General features: G+C 44.5%; 1 protein-coding gene across 1 annotated transcript in view; it reads left to right on the top strand.

Moving 5' to 3' along the window:
* Nucleotides 1-13,941, top strand: part of LOC134535769 (abdominal ganglion neuropeptide L11-like) — a 332,345-nt gene that overhangs the window by 302,828 nt on the left and 15,576 nt on the right. The window contains exons 3-4 of the mRNA XM_063375015.1: nucleotides 5,021-5,110; nucleotides 13,200-13,317. Of these exons, the coding sequence (XP_063231085.1) occupies nucleotides 5,021-5,110; nucleotides 13,200-13,317 (208 nt within the window). The remainder of the gene's footprint in view (nucleotides 1-5,020; nucleotides 5,111-13,199; nucleotides 13,318-13,941) is intronic.

The following is a 13,941-nucleotide window of genomic DNA, read 5'->3' as shown; positions in this document are numbered from 1 at the left end:
GCTAGTCGCAGCACGCCTGTGTGCCGGTGAGTTGCAGTTAGGTGGTCTGAGCAGCTAGTCGCAGCTCGCCTGTGTGCCGGTGAGGAGCAGTGAGGTGGTCTGAGCAGCAAGTCGCAGCACGCCTGTGTGCCGGGAGGAGCAGTGAGGTGGTCTGAGCAGCTAGTCGCAGCACGCCTGTGTGCCGGTGAGGAGCAGTGAGGTGGTCTGAGCAGCAAGTCGCAGCACGCATGTGTGGTGGTGAGGATCAGTGAGGTAGTCTGAGCAGCTAGTCGCAGCAAGCTAGTGTGCCGGTGAGGAGCAGTGAGGTAGTCTGAGCAGCTAGTTGAGGCAGGCCTGTGTTCCGGTGAGAAGAAATGAGGTAGTCTGAGCAGGTAGTCGCAGCACGCCTGTGTGCCGGTGAGGAGCAGTGATTTGGTCTGAGCAGCTAGTCGCAGCACGCCTGTTTGCTGGTGAGGAGCTGTGAGGTAGTCTGAGTAGCTAGTCGCAGCACGCCTGTGTGCCGGTGAGGAGCTGTGAGGTGGTCTGAGCAGCTAGTCGCAGCACGCCTGTGTGCCGGTGAGGAGCAGTGAGGTGGTCTGAGCAGCTAGTCGCAGCACGCCTGTGTGGTGGTGAGGAGCAGTGAGGTGGTCTGAGCAGCTAGTCGCAGCACGCCTGTGTGCAGGTGAGGAGCAGTGAGTTGGTCTGAGCAGCTGGTCGCAGCACGCCTGTGTGCCGGTGAGGAGCAGTGAGGTGGTCTGAGCAGCTGGTTGCAGCACGCCTGTGTGCCGGTGAGGAGCAGTGAGGTGGTCTGAGCAGCTAGTCGCAGCACGCCTGTGTGCCGGTGAGGAGCAGTGAGGTGGTCTGAGCAGCAAGTCGCAGCACGCCTGTGTGCTGGTGAGGAGCAGTGAGGTGGTCTGAGCAGCTGGTCGCAGCACGCCTGTGTGCCGGTGAGGAGCAGTGAGGTGGTCTGAGCAGCTGGTCGAGCACGCCTGTGTGCCGGTGAGGAGCTGTGAGGTGGTCTGAGCAGCTAGTCGCAGAATGCCCGTGTGCTGGTGAGGAGCAGTGAGGTAGTCTGAGCTGCTAGTCGCAGCACGCATGTGTGCTGGTGAGGAGCAGTGAGGTAGTCTGAGTAGCTAGTCGCAGCACGCCTGTGTGCTGGTGAGGAGCATTGAGGTAGTCTGAGCAGCTAGTCGCAGCACGCCTGTGTGCTGGTGAGGAGCAGTGAGGTAGTCTGAGCAGCTAGTCGCAGCACGCATGTGTGCCGGTGAAGAGCAGTGAGGTGGTCTGAGCAGCTAATCGCAGCACGCCTGTGTGCCGGTGAGGAGCAGTGAGGTAGTCTGAGCAGCTAGTCGCAGCACGCCTGGGTGCCGGTGAGGAGCAGTGAGGTGGTCTGAGCAGTTAGTCGCAGCACGCCTGTGTGGTGGTGAGCAGTGAGGTAGTCTGAGCAGCTAGTCGCAGCACGCCTGTGTGCTGGTGAGGGTGAAGTGAGGTGGTCTGAGCAGCTAGTCGCAGCACGCCTGTTTGCTGGTGAGGAGCTGTGAGTTTGTTTGAGCAGCTAGTCGCAGCACGCCTGTGTGCTGGTGAGGAGCAGTGAGGGAGTCTGAGCAGCTAGTCGCAGCACGCATGTGTGCCGGTAAAGAGCAGTGAGGTGATCTGAGCAGCTAGTCGCAGCACGCCTGTGTGCTGGTGAGGAGCAGTGAGGTAGTCTGAGCAGCTAGTCGCAGCACGCATGTGTGCCGGTGAAGAGCAGTGAGGTAGTCTGAGCAGCTAGTCGCAGCACGCCTGTGTGCTGGAGAGGAGCAGTGAGGTGGTCTGAGCATATAGTCGCAGCACGCCTGTGTGGTGGTGAGGAGCAGTGAGGTAGTCTGAGCAGCTAGTCGCAGCAAGCTAGTGTGCCGGTCAGGAGCAGTGAGGTAGTCTGAGCAGCTAGTTGAGGCAGGCCTGTGTTCCGGTGAGGAGAAGTGAGGTAGTCTGAGCAGGTAGTCGCAGCACGCCTGTGTGCCGGTGAGGAGCAGTGATTTGGTCTGAGCAGCTAGTCGCAGCACGCTTGTATGCTAGTGAGGAGCAGTGAGGTAGTCTGAGCAGCTAGTGGCAGCACGCCTGTTTTCCGGTGAGGAGCAGTGAGATAGTTTGAGCAGCTAATCACAGCACGCATTTGTGGTGATGAGGAGCAGTGAGGTAGGCTGAGCAGCTAGTCGCATCATGCCTGTGTGCCGGTGGGGAGCAGTGAGGTGGTCTGAGCAGCTAGTCACAGCACGCCTGTGTGCCGGAGAGGAGCAGTGAGGTAGTCTTAGTAGCTAGTCGCAACACGCCTGTGTGCCGGTGAGGAGCAGTGAGGTGGTCTGAGCAGTTAGTCGCAGCACGCCTGTGTGGTGGTGAGCAATGAGGTAGTCTGAGCAGCTAGTCGCAGCACGCCTGTGTGCTGGTGAGGGTGAAGTGGAGTGGTCTGAGCAGCTAGTCGCAGCACGCATGTGTGGTGGTGAGGAGCGGTGAGGTAGTCTGAGCAGCTACCCGCGGCACGCCTGTGTGCCGGTGAGGAGCGGTGAGGTATACTGAGCAGCTAGTCGCAGCACGCATGTGTGGTGGTGAGGAGCGGTGAGGTAGTCTGAGTAGCTAGTCGCAGCACGCCTGTGTGCCGGTGAGGAGCAGTGAGGTAGTCTGAGCAGCTAGTCGCAGCACGCCTGGGTGCCGGTGAGGAGCAGTGAGGTGGTCTGAGCAGCTAGTCGCATCACGCCTGTGTGCCGGTGAGGAGCAGTGAGGTGGTCTGAGCAGTTAGTCGCAGCACGCCTGTGTGGTGGTGAGCAATGAGGTGGTCTGAGCAGCTAGTCGCAGCACGCCTGTGTACCGGTGAGGAGCTTGAGGTGGTCTGAGCAACTAGTCGCAGCACGCCTGTGTGCCGGTGAGGAGCAGTGAGGTAGTCTGAGCAGCTAGTCGCAGCACGCTTGGGTTCCGGTGAGGAGCAGTGAGGTGGTCTGAGCAGCTAGTCGCATCACGCCTGTGTGCCGGTGAGGAGCAGTGAGGTGGTCTGAGCAGTTAGTCGCAGCACGCCTGTATGGTGGTGAGCAATGAGGTAGTCTGAGCAGCTAGTCGCAGCACGCCTGTGTGCTGGTGAGGGTGAAGTGGGGTGGTCTGAGCAGCTAGTCGCAGCACGCATGTGTGGTGGTGAGGAGCGGTGAGGTAGTCTGAGCAGCTACCCGCGGCACGCCTGTGTGCCGGTGAGGAGCGGTGAGGTATACTGAGCAGCTAGTCGCAGCACGCATGTGTGGTGGTGAGGAGCGGTGAGGTAGTCTGAGTAGCTAGTCGCAGCACGCCTGTGTTCCGGTAAAGAGCGGTGAGGTAGTTTGAGCAGCTAGTCGCAGCACGCCTGTGTGCCGGTGAGGAGCAGTGAGGTAGTCTGTGCAGCTAGTCGCAGCACGCCTGTGTGCCAGTGAAGAGCAGTGAGGTAGACTGAGCAGCTAGTCGCAGCACGCTTGTGTGCCGGTGAGGAACAGTGAGGTAGACTGAGCAGCAAGTCGCAGCACGCATGTGTGGTGGTGAGGAGTGGTGAGGTAGTTTGAGCAGCTAGTCGCAGAATGCCTGTGTGCCGGTGAGGAGCGGTGAGGTAGACTGAGCAGCTAGTCGCAGCACGCATGTGTGGTGGTGAGGAGCGGTGAGGTTGTCTGAGCCGCTAGTCGCAGCACGCCTGTGTGCCGGTGAGGAGCAGTGAGGTAGTCTGAGCAGCTAGTCGCAGCTCGCCTGTGTGCCGGTGAGGAGCACTGATGTAGTCTGAGCAGCTAGTCGAAGCATGCCTGTGTGCCGGTTAGGAGCAGTGAGGTAGTCTGAGCAGCTAGTCGCAGCACGCCTCTGTGCCGGTGAGGAGCAGTGAGGTAGACTGAGCAGCTAGTCGCAGCACGCATGTGTGCTGGTGAGGAGCAGTGAAGTAGTGTGAGCAGCTAGTCGCAGCACGCCTGTGTGCTGGTGAGGAGCAGTGAGGTAGTCTGAGCAGCTTGTCGCAGCACGCCTGTGTGCCGGTGAGGAGCAGTGAGGTAGACTGAGCAGCTAGTCGCAGCACGCCTGTGTGCCGTTGAGGTGCAGTGAAGTAGTGTGAGCAGCTAGTCGCAGCACGCCTGTGTGCCGGTGAGGAGCAGTGAGGTAGTCTGAGCAGCTCGTCGCAGCACGCCTGTGTGCTGGTGTGGAGCAGTGAGGTAGACTGAGCGGCTTGTCGCAGCACTCCTGTGTGCCAGTGAGGAGCAGTGAGGTAGTCTGAGCAGCTAGTCGCAGCACGCCTGTGTGCCGGTGAGGAGCAGTGAGGTAGTCTGAGCAGCTAGTCGCAGCACGTTTGTGTGCCGGTGAGGAACAGTGAGGTGGACTGAGCAGCTAGTCGCAGCACGCATGTTTTTTGTGGTGAGGAGCGGTGAGGTAGTCTGAGCAGCTATTCGCAGCACGCCTGTGTGCCGGTGAGGAGCAGTGAGGTAGTGTGAGCAGCTAGTCGCAGCACGCCTGTGTGCCGGTGAGGAACAGTGAGGTGGACTGAGCAGCTAGTCGCAGCACGCATGTTTTTTGTGGTGAGGAGCGGTGAGGTAGTCTGAGCAGCTATTCGCAGCACGCCTGTGTGCCGGTGAGGAGCAGTGAGGTAGTGTGAGCAGCTAGTCGCAGCACGCCTGTGTGCCGGTGAGGAGCATGAGGTAGTCTGAGCAGCTAGTCGCAGCACGTTTGTGTGCCGGTGAGGAACAGTGAGGTGGACTGAGCAGCTAGTCGCAGCACGCATGTTTTTTGTGGTGAGGAGCGGTGAGGTAGTCTGAGCAGCTATTCGCAGCACGCCTGTGTGCCGGTGAGGAGCAGTGAGGTAGTGTGAGCAGCTAGTCGCAGCACGCCTGTGTGCCGGTGAGGAGCATGAGGTAGTCTGAGCAGCTAGTCGCAGCACGCCTGTGTGCCGGTGAAGAGCAGTGAGGTAGTCTGTGCAGCTAGTCGCAGCATGCCTGTGTGCCGGTGAGGAGCAGTGGGATGCAGACGCACGTGCTTTGCCTAGTAGCGGCTAGCTAGCTCCAGTCTTGTGTTGCAGGAAGTTCGTGTACGCGCCGTCGTGTCGCGGCGTAGCGGCTAAGAGGGCGTTGCTTCCCGCAGAGAGGGATGTGTTCGGTGACATACCAAGGTGCGTACACGTGGCAACATGTGCTGACAATTTTTTACACGTATAGAGTGAACGGGTCAGCTACTATTGCAAGTAACAGGCACGGTGTTAAATAATAGCAGCAACGGCAATTAATGCTAGCCCATTTACTCTACCCATGTAATATATCTTGTTACTTTCCTCATTACTATCCTTTTTACTCTACTAGTTTAAATGTTTTTTTTTTTAAGTTGGCATTTTACTGCTATTGTGCAAGTTGCCAAGACACTATTGCCACTTCTGTACATTATATATCGTCTGGAAATGTATTAACCTCTTGTATGTTGAACTGCAAGGGAAAAGGAAATGTTCCCCTGTATCTTTCTGGAACTACCTAATAAATTGATTAGTTTCATTTTTTAGACTTTTCTTAGTCAAATTCAACATGCATGTTATAGAAGAAGTAATATAATTTGATTACAAATCTTTTGTTATTATATGTTAATTGTATTTATAATCATGTTTAACAACAAAGCCTTAAATTTATGCAGAATCTTCTAATGAAAGTACTATCAGGAATTGAGCTAGAGTAGAGTTTTTACGCAGCGAAATAAACAAAACATTTAGCTCGCACTGGCCTCAAGAGTAACATGTCAGTAAATAAAGAACTGCAACTCTCAAGACAGTGTGGTTTCTCTTTGGTAGGGTCACTCGTCACAAAGCACTTTCGCAAACGTACACGCCCAAGAGGCGAGGAAAGATTCCTTGGTCTCCCAATCCCCATCTACAGTGCCTTATTTTAGCACTTGGTAGCTACCGCAAAATACGCACCCTTCCTGGGAAAACTGAAGTACCATCAGAGCAATACCAACATTTTAAAATTTTAACATTGGCGTTTGTACCATCATGAACAAGTACCTCTATTCAAAAAACACTTGTCCAATTAAACCAAATAAGTAGAAGATGTTAAATTATGCAAACAAAAATCAAGCTGTAGTGATAAGGGTAGAGTACCGAAAACAAATTTTATACATTAACTTTAAATCCTTAATTTTTATTTCCATAGAAGTTCTCATTAGCCTACTTGTAAATACACTTCTTTAACACCCCAATACAAGCCTTAACCAGTACAATCATACCTCCGTGCCAGCCATACGTAAAATACGTAAAATAAATTGATTTGTCACGTTTGAAAATCATTCGATACTCTACAGTACATTTACAAAAATGTCTGTGTCCTTTAAACGTAACGGGAAACCAGCTTCAAATCTGTGCCAAAAAATTTAAGTACATGTAAAAAGGACATGGTTAAAAACCCTATTGGGACTAATTCTGCATCCTCGCGTGTTTGTAAAGTGATAAAATGTTATAACATTGTATCAGGCGCTACCAGGAAAACATTTTATTGCATAAATATATGTTTTTCTAGAATTCTTTATGTACATTAGTCACAAAGCTAAAAAAAATACAAGAGCAGATACAAATTTTTATTTAAAAAAAAACAGTGCTAAGGCTAGGAGCTCTTTTGCATTGGAGTGTGACAAATCTGAGTTAACTTGACTGAAATCAGTCAACTCAAATTTTCGTTTATACTCAAATAAATAAATTCGTTGTAATATTGATTATTACAATGCTTATGACTGATTTCATGCAATAAACCATCACAGCAATGGTACAATAGGCGCAAGCAACACTGTCATGTTCGTCGCAAGCACTAACAATGGTTCTGCGCCTGGGAATTTGCATATGAGCTAGCTCCCCATGCATGTGTCTTAAGGGTTTGTTTTTGAAATCTTCTTTAATCAGCTTAGTTGAACAGGTGTTGCAGTGTCTATTCAAGAAATATCTTCTACCAAAGGATTTCTGACACTGACTGCAACTGAATAGTTTTTGGCAAGGACCCAAAATACACTCGCTTCTCTCATGTCGTTTAGCAATTTTTCTCAGGGTTAACTCCTTGCCGCAGTATCTACAGCGATGTATTTTTGATACAGCTACAGGCAACGAACCAGGATACATGTTAGCTTCTGCGACTAATTCCAGATGCAAAATGAGAGTTTTAAATTGGAACAATTACTTAAATAGAATATTTTTTATCAGAAAGAGCTAATTTATCTAATACAAGATACTTTTCGCAAGCAGTTCTATTTTTCAACAACAAATGGCACCATGTGTTGCCTAGTGGTTAATATTCTTTTCGATGTGGAATGAGGGATGCTCTCTCTCTCTCTCTCTCTCTCTCTCTCTCTCTCTCTCTCTCTCTCTCTCTCTCTCTCTCTCTCTCTCTCTCTCTCTCTCTCTCTCTCTCTCTCGATCGTAAGAGAAGGAAGGCTTTGCTGGACATCAAGTAGAAGGAAGTTCGTCTTGCATGATAGTGTTCCATGGTTGTTTTAAGACACAGCAATCGTCTAGTAATGAATATTTGTGGTTGGAACTATAAAAAATAAAAAATATATATTGTAGGTGCTGATTTGGTAACTGGAATTCACTAAGTAATCTAAACTCTGGATAAAATTGCTTAGGGTAAGGTATGGCTATTTGAATCATTTCAAGTTTAAAGCTTAATAATAATTCAACAATGTATCCGATCAAATACAAAAAAAAATACGTACATCAATGTTACAATTTTTGCATCATATGAAATCAACTTCAAAATTTTTACTCAAGTCATTTCCTGGTAAAAAATTATTAACTACAGCACTACTCCAACATGACCATCCAAAAATCGTGGGGCTATTTGGACTGCACAAGGGGCTATTTGGATCACGTAATTTTTTTGCCTAATAGTGCACGTATTAACACAATAATAAAGTCTAAAACAGTTCTCAAAATCATCAAAAACATTTACCACAAAGAAATTGTTTTGTTTTTTTTCCCTTAAGCACCAACACAAATTTCATGGAACCATATGCACTTTTGGAACTTATCCAGTCACCTTTACTCTGTGACTTTTCTTCCAAATATCTAACACCACAGAAGCCACATGGTGTATTTTCTTCATCTGATGTTTCTGACAAAATTTCTTCGGAGCTCGTAGAGCTCTCGCTTTGTTTCCTCATTCTGCACTGTCGATTCTGTTTTCTATGAAACTGTTCGATAGAACTTGGCTTGTTTCTTGTCTGTGATGATTTATTAAAATTAATTTATTTTTCGTTCTTGTTTTTTTCAATGTGTTCCGGAGATGTTATATGACACGCTGATCCCTTTGCTCTGTTCAATATTTTCTTCTTTTTTCCCTTTACTGGTGTTGGCAGTACTACAGAAAAGGATGTGGTTGCAAATGAAGATTTTTGGTTTTCATAATTTTGTTGCGCAGATAAATTGGCTGACGAAGTTGGCATTTCTGATTATTCCTCATTTTGTAATTCAGTTCCATTGTCATGGTCGCTAGAAAGTGTATTGTCAAAAATTTCTGAAGGAAGGAACTTTTCTGGAGACACTTTATCTGCATGAAACGGATAAATACCAGTGCATTCGAATCCCTTTACTGCGTTGCCAACAGTTGCACCCTTCCTCCATGCTGCATTGAAAATATCAAAAATTAATTTTATCTGTATGCAAAAGCAGTAATTATTAAAGTTTATTTTTTCAGGAATAAAAAATACTAATTTATACTAACTACAAACAATATCGCTATTAATAAATTCACAATAAACATTAAAATATATAAATTCTAATTCTGATACTTCTATACCATTTATATAGTACTTTTAACTATTAAACCTAAATTCTTATTTTTTTTGTATATAGTATTGTATTTTTTTAATTTAATCTCTTTACCTTAAATCTAAAAACCATAAAGGCAATATAAACTTAAACGAAGGAAAAATCCAGTGTGATTCAAATAGCCCCGCCAGAAATGGTTCAAATAGCCCCACGGGATACAAAGTTCAAAACTTCAAATAGTTCCAAGCAACATGTGTCGCTAGTTGTCATATAGAACGACGAAGTGGTCTGTGCAGACCGCTATACAAACACAACATGCATAGAGTTTCAATTATTTTTCCCGTAAGATCTTAAATAACGAACATCGGAAACTACATCAAAGCCATTTCTTCACAGGAAATACTTACCTCACAAATTTTGAATTTATATCACATGAGATACATTACAGATATTTAGTTAAACCTTCTAGCACTTCCATTAGAACTTCACTCACAACCTCTCACGCGGTAAATGGCGTTTTAGCTATAAAAAAAGTGGTGTTTTTTTATTCTTTTTCTTATTTCGATCCAAATAGCCCCGTGGCCCAAATATCCCCACCCTACCCTATCTCATTACGAAAAAAAATTACATGCCGGGATTGTTTTATTTGGAATAACCAGAAACACTCGGAAAATATCAGCATAAGTCTATAAATAAATAATTAGGAGCACATGTGTACACCAACAACAATCTGGTCAGAAATATCCTGGAGCACACTGAGAAAACCAAAAATATATTGACAGGGTTATTCAGGAGCACACAGAGAAAACTAACGCACGTTTTCCTAAATCAGGATCAATGAACCACAAAATTAATAAAAAAAATAAAAATATATAATTTCAAATTAAAAATTAAAAATAAAACTTTCAAAAAGTTCTGGCTTGTGCTATCCTTGCTAAACAAAGGAGAAGTTCACAAGCTGGCAAAATCAGACGAAAACAATATTTTGGATACAATATGGCGGCCTCCAGCAGACTAAAACAAGATGGTGGATGTAACATAATACTAGCTGGCGATATATGAGGCGGTGAAAGTAATAATGGTGTAAGTCAATTTAACAAGGTTTTGAGTAATAAGAGGTTTTACTAGTTACGCTACAATTAATTCTACGCCTTTCCGTTAAATTTAATTATGTTCTATATTATCTTAGCAATAATGTATCTAACTTTTGCTACCATATATGTAACAATTATGTACACATAAGGGTGAATTTAAGAGGGTTAATATAACTTACATCACTTTTCCTTCATATATTTGGCGTATTCCGAAAGGCATGTTAACACTGCTGGTTTTAAGTGTAACAAATGGTATTTATATAAACATAGTGCATTAAGTAGTACATACGTATGTTAAGTATATAGCTGGCATTAGAAACAAATGTGAAGAAGACATTGAAACACTGATGTAACATACATTAAAGCACTGAAACACTTTGTTGTTTTAGTGATACGTGTTGTTTTAGTCATCACTTTCATCCTCGTCCGTCAGAGGTCCTGCATCTTCAGTGACTGTAGCATTTACTGCGAGATTCTTGAAGTACGTATGGGGTATTGGTGGGATGAAAGGTAGCAAGTCACTCATGTCTTTTTTCTTCTTTACACTTACTGGTTTAGGTCCGCTGCACAGGCAGTTTTGACCAATGTTTTGCAAAAGCCTTGGCCTAACTTTCTGTTTGCTTGGGAGTATACTGATAGCCGAGAAACACATTTCTTCATCAAGAATCTCTTTGTAAAATAAAGTGAAAGGCTCATTACGCTGGCATCGAATCCACTGGATTCGTAACCACGACACATCACTATCCATATTTTTTTTTCTCTTTGTAATGGCTTTCACAAGGGTGGCCGCACTCTTAAATCTTCTCTAGCCATTTGTGTGACATGGAAGGGTTTCTTTCTTCGTGATTTCAGAATCGCTGAGTACCAATCTTCTGGCACATAAATATGCTTGCCTTTGGAATAGTTCTCAACTGCCTGAATTTCTAAGCCTTTTAAGGGGTTCCTTTTTATTTTCATATTTTCGTCTTTTTCTAGTTTGTTTTGGAGTTTCCCTTTCCTCGTGTGAAGCACTTCCTTTCCTTTCTAATGCCTGCTTGCCTCCTTTCCCCTCTTCACTTCCTGAAAAATATCCACAATTCCATTAGAGCAAAAGTACAATTAATTTCTCCCAATACAACCTACCATAGAACTAGCCTATTTCCATTTGAATTCATGTGTTCCATAAATAATTTGTCTCTTATATCTAACTTAAGAGTTAAATGATGGTAATAAATTAAAAGTACATCATAGCCAAAGTCAAGGCAAAACTCAAAATACAATACAAAAATAAAAAGTACTGTAGGTTTCATGCTACTTTGTAGGTTAGTTTATGTTTTCAATAACAATCAATATTACTTTCATAAATATTTACACTTACCAGCATCATCTGAACTTGATGGTTCCCATTCATCAGTTTCTGAATGTGCTAAAATACTAGGCTCACTGTCATCGTCACTTACATCGCCAATAATACCTTCATCAGCCATTGTAATGTTTACACTATGAACATTCCTCTCTGACTACGCCGTCCAAAGAGGAGGAAAAGTGGTGCAAGTCTGACTTGCACCACTATTCTACAACCTAAACAATACGTTCCCTTGACATTCAAACAAGTGCTGCTATCTATAGGCCTACAGTAAAAGATATGACTTACGCCACTTTCCCATCTTATAGAATATAATGCGGAGAACACGGGTATGCCATTATCTCAATATTTAAAAAAACCTGACTTACACCACTATTACTTTAACCACCTCATATATATATATATATCTTGACATTAGTGGTGGGAGGTTAGTCTGCTGGTGGCTTCTGTGGAGGAAGGACCTTTTGACATTTTTAATCGAATGACCTCGCCGGGTTTGAACCTAGTACTCCATAACATAATTATATTTTTAATCAAATTTAATATAATAATATTTTATGAATTTTAATTTTTTTTCTAAATTTTTCCGATAGTCATTACGAATTTATAATTTGTCGTCCATGACGTCAGTATCTAATATGGTTGAATTATTTTAATTAAAAATTTTAATAATGGTTTTTTTATAAATTTTAAATTTTTCCCGATTTTCTAGCATAAAAAATACGGATGTATGATGGAAACCATAACGAAAATTGAAACGGTTACATAACAATACAAAATGGCAGGCATGGCATCCTATTTTCAAGATCATGACCTAAGTTGCTTATGGCGGCTTGTAGATACGGACTTTAAGCCGCTTTGTGGATTTTTGAAGCCGCTTTGCGGACTTCAAGCCACGGGCATTTTTAAGGACTAAAACGGGAAATTTTCCCTCAAAACGAAAATTTTTCCCTCGAAATTGGGAAATTTTAATTTTTAGATTTATTTTATAGTTTTTGGTTGAATTTCGTTTCCTAAAACTGGAAATGTTGGTGAATTTTGACGAATATTTGGTAAATTCTGGGGAATTTTGAGTCATTTTTAGCAATTTTAGGCAAATTCCTGACAATTGGTAAGCCACAACTGAGTAAGGCACCAAGCCACAGTCCCATAAGAAATACATTGCACCCGCACTCATGTTCTGCGAGGGGATATTCAATATGTTTACATGAGTGGTTGAAAATGACTAATTATTATGCTAATAACGAATGTCGAATGTTTACTTTGACAAACACCAAAAACTTTGTTGTTTTACTTAATGACAATAAAAAAACTAAACTTTAGGTTGGAGCAAATATTATAAATCAAAAATAGCAGGTATCCTTGTTCGCTAAACATGTTGACATTAATAAACAATATAATATTGGTTAACTCAAAGACAGAAGGATGTAAATTTGCGCAGCACATTGGACCCCGAGTACCCAAGGCACAGAGTGACGATGTAAGTTTTGACAGTAAGGTAAGTGGGTTGGAGAAGTTACTGAAGAACTGCATAGGGAAATCCAAACATTGGTAGTGAAATTATGTATCTGTTCCAAGCAAGAATTTTAAGCGATTATTAGTAGCTACTGGAAGTATCCACAAAAACACTGCCCATTGTAGCCGTATAAAGAGGCAGTGAGTGTGTTATAGTGATGGAGATATTTAAGGCACCGCATAAAGAGTTATTGAGTGAGATAGTTTGTGTGTGTGTGTGTGTGGGTGTGTGTGGTGTCTATCAGCAGGAAATGTAAGTATTTTGGCGCATCTGTTGGAAATTTATGAAAAGCAACACCCCCTCGAATATGCGGTGTTAAGAGGTGGCGAGCGAGATTGTGTATGTAACTCGCACAAACGTCAGCAATTTGCAGCAACTGCTGGACATTTAAGCGAAGAGAGCTCTCCTGGAGAAAGCAAGGCTCAGGCTTTGTTATGTAAAATGTTTGCGTGTATTTGCGGGTTGGAGTGGAGGTTCAGTAACAGAGAATGTGTGTGTGTGTTCGCACAGGAAGTTGAGCGGGCTGGAGCAGCTGATGGAGATGTATGCGACGGCAGCGACTCTGGATGAGCCCGCGCCAGTCATGAGGAATCATGAGTCCGAGATGTGGAGTGCCCTCGTTGAGCAGGTGCGTGGCTCGCCCTTGCCCCTTGCCCCTTGCCCCTTGCCCCTTGTCACTTGCCTGGGAGCACCCTACTGACTACGTACGGGCCAGAAGTCTTGCGGGAGTGACCGGTATGATAGTGAGCAGAACAATAGGAGAAGTGGCAGAAAAGAGGGCGAATATAAAACCTAAAAGTGAGTTTAGTATGTAAATCATTGGAAAGCAGCACACACACTCTCTCTCTTTCTCTCTCTCTTTGTGTTCTATACTCACTCCAAGATGTTGTTTGTTAATGAGCGAAAACAATACCGATTGAGATATAATAAAGAATAAAGTATAAGAAGGAATAATGTACACATCATTAAAATAAAGTGAAAGGTAATCTTAATGCGCGTTCATGATAGCTGTCTAGCAGGAGAGTTAATACAATTCAGGTCTGGTACTACTTTAGGAGAAAAATTATTGCGACTTACGTTTTACCCAGTACCAATTAATTTTTAAGTATCAGAAATATTTAAACTTTGAAAAATTATTTATGTATTTTTATAAAACAGCCAACATTCTCCTAAATTAATGAGTTCATAGTTGTTTTGTCAGTATAAAACATTTTCAAACACTAAAGAATTATGCAGCACAATATTCAAGCTC

Source organism: Bacillus rossius, chromosome 10 (genome assembly GCF_032445375.1).
Source record: "Bacillus rossius redtenbacheri isolate Brsri chromosome 10, Brsri_v3, whole genome shotgun sequence".
In the NCBI taxonomy this organism is placed as follows: domain Eukaryota; kingdom Metazoa; phylum Arthropoda; class Insecta; order Phasmatodea; family Bacillidae; genus Bacillus; species Bacillus rossius.
This window is presented reverse-complemented; position numbering and strand designations above follow the sequence as displayed.